This window comes from Dermacentor andersoni, chromosome 10, assembly GCF_023375885.2.
Source record: "Dermacentor andersoni chromosome 10, qqDerAnde1_hic_scaffold, whole genome shotgun sequence".
In the NCBI taxonomy this organism is placed as follows: Eukaryota; Metazoa; Arthropoda; class Arachnida; order Ixodida; family Ixodidae; genus Dermacentor; species Dermacentor andersoni.
The window spans coordinates 107,649,687-107,663,044 of record NC_092823.1 but is presented as its reverse complement, the minus strand read 5'-3'; the positions used below and the strand labels follow the sequence as shown (position 1 = coordinate 107,663,044).

The window sequence follows — 13,358 nt, the reverse complement described above, 5'->3', positions numbered from 1 at the left end:
TATGTAGGTAACACCCGCCTGTACTTTTTGGGTGAATGGTGACGCGATACGATCCTGATTTTGTTTGCGTTGGGGTAGAAATTTCGCTTAAATTTCGCACGCGCGGAGCTAGCGTACACTGGTTAGGTGACATGTAGCGACAGAGAAAGAGATGGCGACAGACTGCGCTATAACTGCACTCTGTGAAAGTGCTGTTGCGCTCAGACTGATACACTCCCCAATGCGAGATTTGTTTTCTCATCAGCAACGTGGTCGCCAAGACTGCAATATCTGACTGAATGCTACGCTAATGAATCAGCGGAGTAGTATAGTGGTGGGCTATCTACGAACAGATGGTCGCCGCCAGGAGATTGACTTCTGGTCGTGGTGATCTTCGGTTGAAACCCCGGGCAGATCCTGGAAGCTGGGTCACGTAACCTATGACGTGCTCTTACATCAGAGCTTGTCATACCGCAAGCGGGGGACGATTCGCGGACAGTTTGGTACTACTTAATCGAAAAGGCCCAGTGTACTAAATAGCCACGCGGTGCTATGTTTTTTCGCCCTGAGCGACAAGCAGCACGTTTCTTTTTGTACTTATCTCTACAGCAATCCCACAAATTCCGCGAGTCGAACGGAACATCTTTATGTTCGCCTTGAAAGATTCCTAGCATCACGAGCTTCGACCATGATGGAGACACAACTCGAAGGTGAGCTGGTCGGAAAGTAGACTTCCTCTTCTAGTCAGATGTTGGTGCTCGGCTCAGCTCAAAGTGCGCCTTAAGCCACGTCACCCACAGAAATCAATGAGAGCGTACTGCTGTCCTCAGCGAGCCGCAGCTAGCTATATACTTTCACAGCGAGCGGGCTTGTCGTGGCACCCTGCAGTGGACGCAGTATCTGTGCTATGCAGCAGAGGCAACTGCTTACAACTACGATGAGTAACTGTAGTTTGTTTTATGTGCAGAACAGGGCTGGAATGTGCGCTCGCATTCACGTGCCCTGTAGTCGGGCCGAGATACGCGTTGAGGATCAGCTTTGTCCTATACCAGCTTGCCCGACGAACAGTAGACTAATCTAAATCCCGCCTTTATAGGCACTATCTATTAGCAGCTAAATACGATCGAAGCGATGTTTACCATGGTGTCTAACCAGGGCCTGCCAGGAGGGAGCGTGAGCTAGCAAATGTATATGTGGCCTTACCTTAAGTTTCTGTGGTTCCAGGATAGTTGAGTGCTCAAGCAATCAAAAGTAGCGAGTAGCGCCTGCTGCGACACCGATTAGCAGTGCGGCTAAAGTTTATTGCCTACGTGGGCGGCTGCAACCGATTTTGAGCATATGATAGTCGGCTTCTTCCGTAAGTGCGTAATTCTTATTAAAATTCTAAAACAGATTTTGGCTTCAGAACGCGTTAGGCTAGCTTTGTCAATAACTGTGCACAGTAACAGTACGGAGAAATGCACAGAACAAGAACATCGTTCCTTATTGCTAGCAGGAATCTGTCACGAGCAGCCGTCTGCGGGAATCTTGCATAAGCCGAGATATGCGAGGCAGCTGCAGATTCGAAACGGGTGAGAACGATTTGTTTGAAAAGAGAGAGTTCGAGGAAAAAGTGATGCCACGCTCTGCTTGTGAGTTCCACGCGCGAAGCGCGGCTGCAAAGCTTGGCTGAGATGTTCACAGCGGCTTATGGTAACCACGGACTGTGTTTTTTTCACGAAGCCCGCGATTGGTTCTGGACCCCATTTATGGTAAATCATGATCCTATTGGATTTCGTTCTGTTCGTAAGGGAGTTCATGCTGATATTCGATGCCAGTTTATCGTTGTAGGTGTAATATTGCAATATTAGACGCCGCAGTAGGTACAAGAAGCACAGCGCAAAGTATGCCGTTTATTTCCCCAGCACGCTCGAAGCGTAAATCTAGCAGAAAGTTTCACGAAAAGTGGCAAACATGAGTACAAGGTAGCAACTGAAACTTACCGATGGCTTCCTTTACGAAACATGCAAAAATCAAGAGATTGCCACGACAGATCGTATAAAGCAAGAAAAATAAACTACACGAACATTATTTTTATAGTGTACACTACCTGTACAATCGAGCCAATGACGCAATCACAGACCAAGCGTGTCTATGTGTGAGACACCCATTGCATTCCAATCGCTTCAGGGACTTCCTCTTTGTGGTGTTCAACGTGTCGGCTGAGCGCTTTCGAAAGTGATGGTTTCGAATAGATATCTCCATTACGCCCGTGAACAAAATCCATGAGCACAGGGACGTTCGAGGTATCGACCAAGTATTCAGACTGAGCGTTTAGGATCTTCACGGCTGAGGCTGCTTCTTAGACCGGTCGCTGGGCGCTGGATTAACATTTTCCGCTGTCTGCTTCGACTTGCCCGGCGATCGTGTAGGTGATCTAGTCCTTGAAACTGTAGGCTTGGGGCCTTCCCGCTTTCCATATTTCGATTCCTTAAGCCTACTGCTTTCCCGGGAGCGCGGGGAGACAGTCCTTGAAACACTGCTAGCTGATGGACTGCTTGGGACCCGCTTTTCGGTCATATTGCTGACGCTGAGCGGCGAAGACGGGACTGGCTGGGATGAAATTGACGTCGAAGGGGTGTAGCTCAGCTCTGGAGTTTCCTTTGGCGTTCTACTTCGCTGCTTCTGTAACACATCTGGTGACGGCAAAGGACTCGATTGTATTGGTGTGTACGGTGCGGATGTCGTGGCCAAAGACGCAATCGATTGCACCGGCGTGGTCCTCGAGCTTGTCGTAGTGCTTGAGTGCGGTAGAGGCGAGATGTTCGACAGGATACCGCGCCGCTCGGGAACGGTTTTCTTGCCGACGGTGAGTTCTAGGAGTCGCATGAAGGCCTCTGTCGACTTGAGGGGCTTATCCGACGGGAAGTGCTTTTCGTCTTCCACCAGCATTGACTCCTCGGGAGTGACGTCGGGCACTCGAAGCTTCGAGGAATAAGCGTCGAAATCGAGCTCGTACGAGAGCGTGGATAACTTGCAGTCAGTGAGCTCGTGGAGTGGCGAGGAGCCCCGGCTTCTGGAGCTGTCTGTAGACTTGCCGTGGCTAAGAATGCCCAGTGACGGGCTGCTGTTCGTGCTACGGCGAGAATGTCTCGGTGCTGAGCCGAGACGTGGTGCCATTTCAATTGGCGCAGCCCCTTTGCCACCTTCAACTGTCTTCTCCTTCTGCTAAGCGAAAAAAAAGTGCAAAGAAAAGGAGACCTCAAATCAAAAGATGGTAGCCCATAGCGACAAAAATTTATGTGCCAGAAACAAGAGCAGATTATTGTTAATGTTCTCTTTATGATCCTGTTGTCTATCTCAATGCCACCCCGTAATTCGCGGCAAACTTATTGCCACGATTCTGGCTTGGCAAAACGGTGTAGTTGTAAAACTGCAGTGGCGATAAGATAAAAGAAATTTTGGTTCGGCAGCCGCCTCTTGCGACGAAAGATAACTGGATAGCATCGACAATAAACAGAAATCCGATATCACACTATGGTTCTCATGACGTGTGCCATTTCAATTGGGGCAGGATAATAATACCGCCGTTTCGACTGCACCATCGTACAAATATCTCGGCGTTCATCTTTCATCGGACTTATCCTGGACAACGCATGTAGCAACTGTTTCATCCAAAGCTTCTCAATCGCTCGACTATCTGCGTGGAAACTTGCGCAACGCGCCTTCTAATGTACGAAAATTAGCATATCTTACTTATGTCCGCCCACAACTAGAGTACGCTTCATCCACATGGTCACTGTATCAAGATTATCTAATCCGTATGTTGGAAGCCGTTCAGAATAGAGCAGCCAGATTCATCTCTGGCAACTACGACTATCATTCGAGCATTACCCGAATAAAACAAGACCTTGCATTTCAGTCCTTCGAATGGCACCGCATCATTACTCTTTTATGTCTGTTTCACAGGTACATTTATAGTTATAACTTTCACTGCTTGCGGCTTCATACTCCTGTGCACACATCTCGTCGCATTCACAACGCAATTAGTTTCATGCGCACTCGTGGTTAAACGCAGGCATTTAACTCATCACCACTACCAAGAGCTATTGCACATGGGAACAATCTCCCGGATCAGATTGCATCCATCTCCAATCGTGAAACATTCTGTAATAACCTGAATTCGTTGCGTGTTAATTTTGTATAACGCTGTTGCACTTTGCAATTTTTGTCATGTAATTGCTGTTGTCTCCCTTACTCAATGCCCTTCAATGGGCCTGTAAGGTAACGTGAATAAATAAATAAATAAAAGATATCTGGCCTCCCAGCGTGCGCACGCTGATAAGGCACGGGCCTCTATTAGGCTGAACCGATTAGGCGGCCGTTGATTTCCCCGCACCTGCGCTTCTTCCACCCCTCATAAAGCATGCACCTCGTTACATTTGCTACCCTTTTCATTTTGTTAGTTCTCCAGTTTATCGTGCAAGAAGGCCTCTGTTTTACCACCCAAAGTGCCTGAAGTAGACAAAAAAGCTGTCCCTTTGAAACGCTAAATAACACCGTGCCGCCCTCTCCGATTCGAATTATTTCGAAAACTAAATATGCAGCTCTGGTCTTTGGTCTTCAGTACAAGTCACCATGAAGATCCGGTTCTAGATAATGCGCTGGATCTGCCGCTGGATGTGCTGATTCTGAACTGTTTCTACTTAGAAAGTTGTACAGTGATCGTTGTATTTAATGCACGTACGTTTGTAATGTATGCTATGTATGTCTAATCCACGCTATTGATATGTGCGTATACTATCTATATGTTATGATATGCTACCTCACTTTTGAGCAATGTATGGGTGACAGGGCCTTAGTTAGGCAGACAATGTACTGCTTTTAGCCTTGCCATCCAAGACCTTCACTGTGTCTAAATCAATGTTGAATAAAATAAAAAAATAAGAAAGTCGGCATGCTTTCCGTCACACTGTAGCATGAAAACTGGCTCCTATCGAACTGGGCCCTTCAACGCTGCTTTCATTACACGCAAGGCTGCTCCACAATGGTTTTAAACTGAGCTTGCTGCTCCACGTATTTCCGAGAATACTTGGAGACAGCGCAATATGGTGGGACATGATTTGAAAACACGAGCTTCCGCGGTATCTGTCCTTGCCCGTCCCCATCGCCATGAAACGCCACTAACAGAAACGCCTTGGAGTGGAGGCCTAATTGACTTAAGGTGTCTTATTCTGGAGAGGGGATTTTTAGGACACATCTGCGAAGGTTTACTTCAACCGACACCACAGGAAATAGTACAAGACATACTGCGCGTAATGTGCGCAGGCTATCACGACACTGCTTCGTATACTTAGCGAAAGTGCAACTTTTCGTTCAACCTATTGTAAATATAGATAATGAGTGGGTTTGAACACTAGTACGTGGAAGACTAAGGTAATGTTCAACAGCCTGGTAAAGGAAACATGTCAAATGTCCCTAGCCATTGAAGCTGCGCAGGATTACGTTTCATTACGTCAAGTCGTCGCGGGAGAAATTGATTACGTCAAAAGTATTTCCAGGCTAACAAAATTTGTTGGAGTGCAAGTTCTTGGTCCCCATCAATCATGAAGGGGCGATTCGCGATGTCTTCGAAAAAGAAACTTTGCAGAAATACAAAGAAGCTGGTACGCAACTTTGGTTTCCTTGCACACAAGGCGTATGTGTCCCATGGCGGCGGTTATTTGTTGTCTGCTTGACAACTTTGCTTCGTCTTTGGTACCGCATGCTGTGAATCCCTCAATAAGCGTCCTTAGAAGTATTGCCTAGTTCATTGTTCATGTCCCCTCCTCTTCTCTTTCGTCTATAGGTCGCTCTTACAAATTTAAATACGAATTATCAACTCACCCGACTGCACGCTGTGATAACAGAAAGAGCTGGGGACTGCGTAACGAGGTACGGAATAGACAGATAGGCATAGCTTAAAGAGACAGGATTGCGACAGTATAAATTGACGAGCAATTGATATGATAAGGGAAGAGAAGAGCCCTGGAGGACGGCAGACGCTTAGCAGGTTCAACAAGATCGTCAATTTGCAGGTATCGCTGGGGGAGTACGACTGAAAACACGGCTAGTTAGAAATCGCTAGCATAGGCTTCCATCGTGCGTGAATAGCCTTGAAAACACAGGGACCATCCGTGTTCTGTATGTGACCGCTAACTTGCCCGTTTGAACAATGAAATGAAGAAAGCCCAGAAAAGCCGGTTCTTTCGCGAGGAAGTGTAAGAGAATGCGGTCTGAAGTCGGGTTACTCCAATACATATTTTTTCTTGAATACTGATTAGGTGGCGCCTTCGTACTGATGCACCACGTAGAGAAGATGCAACTCCGATGATAACGATAGGGATCGTCAAAGATGCACAGGTGCCGGCTCACCCAGCTGTAGCTACGCTACCCATGCCGCTTTCATATTTTTCGGGGTCCTCATAAACAAACCTTATCGTGGGATTCAGCGGCAGCCTGCTTCTCAAAAAGCGCCAGGTCACGGTCCAGCAGGTTGATGGGGGCGCCGTGGACTCCATGTACCGGGGCCACTGCTTGTTCTTCCTCCACGACAAGCAGCGACGTTGGTCGTACGTGGGGACGGCGTGTCAGCTTTGAGCGCACCTGCGTCAACACGAGACCCCGCAAAGGGATGACGTCATTTCACTGCAACTAGCATCAGTGGATGAGCACAGCGCTTACGTTTTACCGATACAATGTCACAAGAAAGTGATACGCTGCTCACCAATCTGAAGAAGGACATCATCGCTGACTCTGGTAGAATAAACATATTTATAGAAGCTTATTACCCTAGCCATCTTACACATTTAATAAAATGTTTCGCTGCCTAAACTGTGTGGAGCGGTACAAAAGCGTGTTCAGACCTGGCACTTGTGTGTCTCGCCACCTGGGGCACCGACGGACTAGCGAATGAACTTAGTGCGTGGCCTCCTAGATTGGGCAGCGTGCGGAAATATCACGCGCTACCAGATCTCGAAGGCCATGCAGTGAGTTCCTTCAGAATATCTTGGATGCCATGATTTCGTGCTTCGATGCTGGGAAAGAGGGGGGGGGGGGGTTGTGATGCAGCGGGGAGCCGTTGTCGAACTGCACATAGGCTTGAAAGAATGACGCACCATTTTCGTTAAATCTTTGGGGCGGCGCCGATTCGGACATCTTGTTAATGCCGGACTAGCCACGGCAATGTGTTGCCGTTCCTTTTTTTTGTTATGTTCTGATTACACCGGGTGACGCTGCCTTTGTTCTCTGCCTGGCTAAGAGAGACCCTGCTGGACATGTACAAGCAAGGTAACCTCTCGGTGTTTTGTGCGAATGCCTGCTTCGTTACTACGGTCGAGGGGGGCTCGCAAACTCAACATTTGTCGAACAACCACTACCTTATCACGTGACCTATCATCGCAGGTTTCCGCAGCTGCTCATATAGCAAGTTTTGACAGGACCTCTGAAGGGACGTTCGGTATTTTAACAGTCTATGTTAAGATGTCACCACTAGTGCTCTTATTCCTGATACCAAGCCTGTTCTAACGTCACCACTGATGTCGCAGGGTGAAATTAGCTGTGGGATGGGTAATTGATCTTTCAACCTTGCGTTGAACGCCTTATTCGTGTTTATTTATTTGTTTGTCATTAACGTGTTCAGATTATGAGTAAACTTCGACAAGCGTCGGCGTCGATGTTTCCGCTTCCCATGCTGAGCCGCGAGGGAGGGAACGGCATATTGAGCTACAATATTCCGGCAAAGTTTACACCTATGTGTCTAAAGGGCAAAAGCGATCGATGAACATAGCATGCGCAAGTGATGAAGACAACAGACGGGTCACTGCACCACCTTCTGGAGCACGAACTTTGAAGAAACTGCCGGTAATGCTCCAAGAAAGCTCCCGCGCCTGGTTGACGTAACTGCCACAGGACGCCAAGAAGGGGCTTTGCCTTCGCAGCTAGATGTATAACTAGGGCTGTGTGACTTTGCTATGCTTGAGATGTCCAATTAACCAGTGTCGCTGATACCAAATTAAAGGCCTTTTGGAGCACGATTTGCTTTTTCTTCAGATATTATGGTACATGTCACCAGATTCATATTCTTAGCCCACGTAGGTAAATGCATAAATCCACTTTACTAAGCGATATTAAGTTCCGCTCAACCAGATTGCTACCATTTATAAGCCGGCACTTGTACTATGCTTAACCGACGTGTTAGCGAATCAGAAACAGACATCCAGTGGCATTTCTGAAATTAAGAACTTTGTGAACTCTCGTTTTGATTCACTGGCGATCCGCGTCGCTGCTCTCGAATCGATTCATCCACAGTTATGCGCAAGGATTTGCATGCAGAGCTGTCGCATCTAAACAGAACAGTTGTCAAACTTACAGCAAATAACCAGGATTTGGAAAATTGTTCGAGACGCAATAACATAATCATGCACGGTTCTGAGGAGAACATTGACGAGATCTGTGGTACCTTGCTTTCTAGTATTTTGCACGTGCTTCAGGAAAAAATTCTTCCTAAATGTCCACAAATTGAGCAATTCCGCAGATTTGGCAGCATGTGGAATGAGCGTCCTCGTCCTGTCGTGATAAAATTGTTGTATTTCATTGACAAACGTGTATTGTTTAAAACTGCTTTTAAGCCTGAGGGCCATAACCTTAATTTCAGAGATCTTTCGAATAGAGTTCGGGCCACTCGAAAGACACTCCGGGAAGCAGCTTTAGTGCATCGGAATAACGGCTCAACTGCAAAGTTATGTTTTTGTCATGTTATCATCCACAATTTTCTTTATAACGTGAACGCTGTTTCGCGATATCTTTTAAGGCATGTGGTAATCATGATTCTACACCAGCCGCTACTGTATCGAACTGCACACACTCTTGTTGATCGTAGTTGCTGCATCCTGAAAAGCTCGCTGTTTTATATATTAACGCCAGATGTGTGACTAATAAATTCCCTCATTTCCTGTCACCTATTTCACCATGCAGCCCGCATATCATTGTTATCACAGAAACTTGGCTGCACAAAGGAGTCTGACTCTGAAGTAACTCCGCCAGGTTATGTCATTGTTAGAAAAGATCATCGAAGGCAAAGAGGAGGCTGCGTTGCGTTATTTTGGTCGTACTTCCAGGTCACTATTCTTCGTACTCCTGCCGAAAGTGAATGGGTTTGTTGTAGGGTGCACATTGCACAGCAGCATTTAACAGTATGCGTACTCTACTGCCCCACTATTAGTTCATCTGAATCACTAGAGCGCTCACAATCACAATCTCACCGCCTCTAAAAATTTTGTTGTCCTCGGTGTCCTCGGCCTTCTAGGTGCTTATCAAATCGACGTACTGCGTATGATGTTTATTAAACCTCTCTTCGTACCTTGGCCTAAAACAAATCGTGCACAATTCAACGCGACTGAATGCTACTCTAGGCTTAGTATTTATTAGTGCCGACTTAGCTGCTTCGGGTTGTCATTATGAAAATATAAATGATGATATCTCCTCACAACGTGGTCATTGTGTCTTTGAACCATTTTCAAGATTTCAAGCAGCGTTTTACTTTTTCTACGTCTCTTGACTTTGAGAAAGCTGACGATGTTTCGATTATCGATGAGTTTGCAAGCGGCTTTAATTATTTTCTTGCGCTTAGTATCTCAAGTGACGTGGATTCCTTTGAGAACCCCATCAGGTCCTGCGTCGATCGTTTCTTGTTAATGAAAACAATACATAAAACTAATATTCCTTGGAATAATCGTCACATATTGCACCTGTTATGTTGTGTTGCAAGCTTAAGACGTTCAAAACGCTCTGGTAACCCACAGTGGCACGCTCTATTCACACATGCAGAAGAACTGCGTCACAAAAAAGCTACCACAAAAGAATTTTTCTATGGCACTCAGCTTCCGGCTCTGCTTAACACTAACCCTCGGAAATTCTGGAGCTAAATCTCACCCAGTGAAACATCCTATTCTTCATGTATAATCATTATAGCATCATTAAGAATCCCTCTATCATTTCGAACGCTTTCTACACGTACTTTCAGTCTGGCTTCGCTAGATATAACAAAGTCATTCCAGCCTTTACTCATGATACAACACATACAATCACTGACATCACTTTAGATACACATAGTGTGTCTGGACACCAAGACGTGTGCTTGGCCCGACCGAATATATCACTCATTGTTAGTTCTTTATCCCTTCTGGATTTCACAGTATGTCTTCGCCACCTTCCAGATGTCAATGAGCATGTGTACAGTCCCGTCGTTATGGAAGGTCGTGTAAGTTGTTCCTCTATGCATGTAAGATGACAAGCAACTTTCAACTAATTACAGACCCATTCATGCAAGGTGCTAGAACAAATCATTCATAAACACATTATTGAATTTCTTGAAAAGAACGATCTTCTTACCTGTTTTCTACATTGCTGTCTGCGCGGTTACAGCACAGTAACTCAATTACCAGAATTTGCTCAAGTCATTTGTTTTAATCTAGATTTAGTATATAGAATCGATGCCATATTCATCGGCTTTTGCAAAGCATTTGACAGCGTACTTCACATTAAACGCCTCCATAAACATAATATGATATTGAAAAACCCGCTTTTAGTTTAATGGATTTCAAGTTTTCTTTCATTACGTACAGAGTTAATGGGCTTTAACTATGGTAACTCAGATACAGGTAAAGTAACGTAAAAAATACCACAGCGGTCTGTGCTCAGTGCGCTATTATTTTTACTTGATGTTAACAATTTGCTTAGTAATATAGCACCTAAAGCCTGTCTGTACGCTGACGACTGCGTTCTGTACGACATGATTACCTCCCCTTCGGTTTTTGATAACTGTTCAGAAGTTGTTTCACTCACGAGGGTGAGCCATTACAAATACATGGGTGTATGTTTTATTTATAACATGTAGTGGTCTAAACGCGTTCGATATATCTGTTCGAATGTGTTAAAGAAGTCGGGTTACTTACACAGAACATTAACCAAGGGACCGAAAGAAGCGAAACTACTAACATACAAATCATTCATATGTTCTATCTTAGAAATGTCTTCTGCTATAAGAAAGCCACATAAACATTTTGAAATTGATGCGATCGCCACCGTGCATTGAAAAGCCACGCGCTTCATTTACCGTAGGCGTGACCACTATGTCTCACCATCATTAGCTATTCACACGTCTAACCTTCTATTACTTTCATTGCGGCAGAAGCACGAGTCATTAAAGTTACTGCGTACTTTTTTAATGTATTACGCTATCTCTCCAATACGAGTCTCCTAACTGTTGCCAACGCCTCTTTTACTCGAAGCCACCACGCTTTAGACCTCGTGCCTTTCTACTCACGCCGTTGACATATTCAAATACAGTTTTTTCCATGTACTCTTGATCATTGGAATTATTTACCTGACATTATTGGATCAGTGTCGTTGTCAGAACTCCTGAAAGCCCTAACATCACTGTATAAGTAAACATTGTATCCCTATGCCGTTCACACCAACAGTGCTTTTCTAGCTTTGCATCCATTTTAAATTATTCTAGGATACTGTTCGGTTCGTATTTACCGTTCAGTGCATGTGTGTGTCTACTTTCTGCCCACTACTTCTATATACCTAAAGAGCTGCAGTATGCGTCAATAAATTGAGCAATGAACTAATAAATAAATTAAAATTCGCAGTCCGTGCCAAGCACTAAAACACCACACACAAAAATATATATAAATATCCCCGCCAAGTTGGGAAACTCATTGCTCTTCTTTTGTCGTCTGTACTTTTGAAAACCAATTTTCCGAGTTGGCACAGAGTAATCCAATCAACCATTTCCTTGACGGGGTAAAAAAAATCACTGCAGTACTCCGTCCAGGATTGTTCATTTTTGTTGTGTTCTCTGTGATAATAACTTGATGCGGGCAGGAGGATTCACGTCGGAACAATTCTTTCTTTCTCTTTCTTTCTTTCTTTTTTTTTACGTGGTTCATGGGTTATGTCTTGGATAGGCTGTTGGATCCGAGTGTTACGGAAATGGCAAGCCACATGTCAACGTGAGTTGCCCTAATAAGACGTTAGGGAGAGAGTCCGATTGGGGTGCGTACCTCTCTACTGTGAAGAACGTAGCGTCCCAGTGCGTCCAGAGTTAGTAGCGTGATCACAATAGCCCCGACAGCTCCGAAGAAGCACAGAATTTGCAAGCCCAAATTGAGCGGGTTCCCTGCAGAGAAAGTGCACAGTCAGAGTTAAATTAACCCTCGTTCTATCCCAATCAGACGATTTCGAACGTCGCACTGAACAAACCAGTAGCTTGACAAAGCCTCGAATGAATGAGTTTTGTAGGCAATTAGTGAAATTGCGCAACTATTTCAGTCTCCCGAGAAACCCATTTGACGTGGATAATTACATCAGGGAAGAATAATGAACTGGGTGGACTTGTACGGGAGATCAGTTCGGATTCGCTGCACCCGGGTTATGCAGCGCTGAGACGTGAAACGCTAGAGCTGGCTTTTCAAAGCGAATAGCTTTCTGTCACCGCTGATACAATGGCGGAAAAGAACAATTGTTCTAACACAATCAATTGCCGGGACGTTGATCGCCGAGCGCCAGCAATTGTAGGGAGTTGCATGAGATGCACATGCTATCGGCCTGCGTACAACGGCTACATAGGTGCTGATTAACGACTTCGTTCTACACGGTTTTAGGCGATGAAACAATACGCTATACAAGGTGTCCCAACTATCAGACACCAAGATCTAAAGATATGCAAATGCCACGTAGTTGGACAATAAGAAAGGTAATGCTGTTTACCGTCGCTTGGCGACTCCCCTATAATTTATTTTTGCATTAAGCCTAATTACTCAATTAGTTCTAATTACTTAATTCTCATGTTATAATTACATTCAAAGTGTCTGCAAAACTCCTGATACGGCTTTCTGTTGCTGAATACGTGAATAAAAGTGTTGCTTCTTTTTAAGAGCGTGAAAGAAGCCCGCGACTACGCTCAAAATTCCCGCGCGGCATTCGACGCACATCCCTCGTTCAACCACTCTCACCCTTGCTACACCAGTGCCCCGTCCTTTGTTCCATCCCTCCGAGGCATCATGACCCTCCGAACCTCCATCGTGTTTGGATGCAATGGCTTCTTCAAGTTCCTATGTCGGGAGGTTGAGCTCCTCCAGCTCGAGACATTCCTTGATTTGCCCACGAAATTACAGCGCGCATCATGCGATGACACAGGCACAGCGGGTTCCCTGAGCAATGAGCTAGAAACAGGTTTGCAGCAGGCAAGAAATGCCGTCTGAAATAAGCGCCAAGTTAAGATAAATTTTCTGATCCCCTATTGCGAATTGTGCTTTTGTACGACCCCGTCCTTTGTCGTTTCCCTACTTTTC

At 45.4% G+C, this 13,358-nt stretch overlaps 1 protein-coding gene across 1 annotated transcript in view; it reads right to left on the bottom strand.

Annotated features, from left to right (window-relative positions):
* Positions 1–2,031: 2,031 nt before the first annotated feature.
* LOC129387936 (uncharacterized) overlaps positions 2,032–13,358 on the bottom strand; it is a 131,385-nt gene continuing 120,058 nt past the window's right edge. Inside the window, exons 5-7 of the mRNA XM_055077765.1 lie at positions 12,069–12,184; positions 6,433–6,603; positions 2,032–3,183 (exon numbers count right to left, since the gene is read on the bottom strand). Coding sequence (XP_054933740.1) covers positions 2,302–3,183; positions 6,433–6,603; positions 12,069–12,184 — 1,169 coding nt within the window. The 3' untranslated portion in view covers positions 2,032–2,301. The remainder of the gene's footprint in view (positions 3,184–6,432; positions 6,604–12,068; positions 12,185–13,358) is intronic.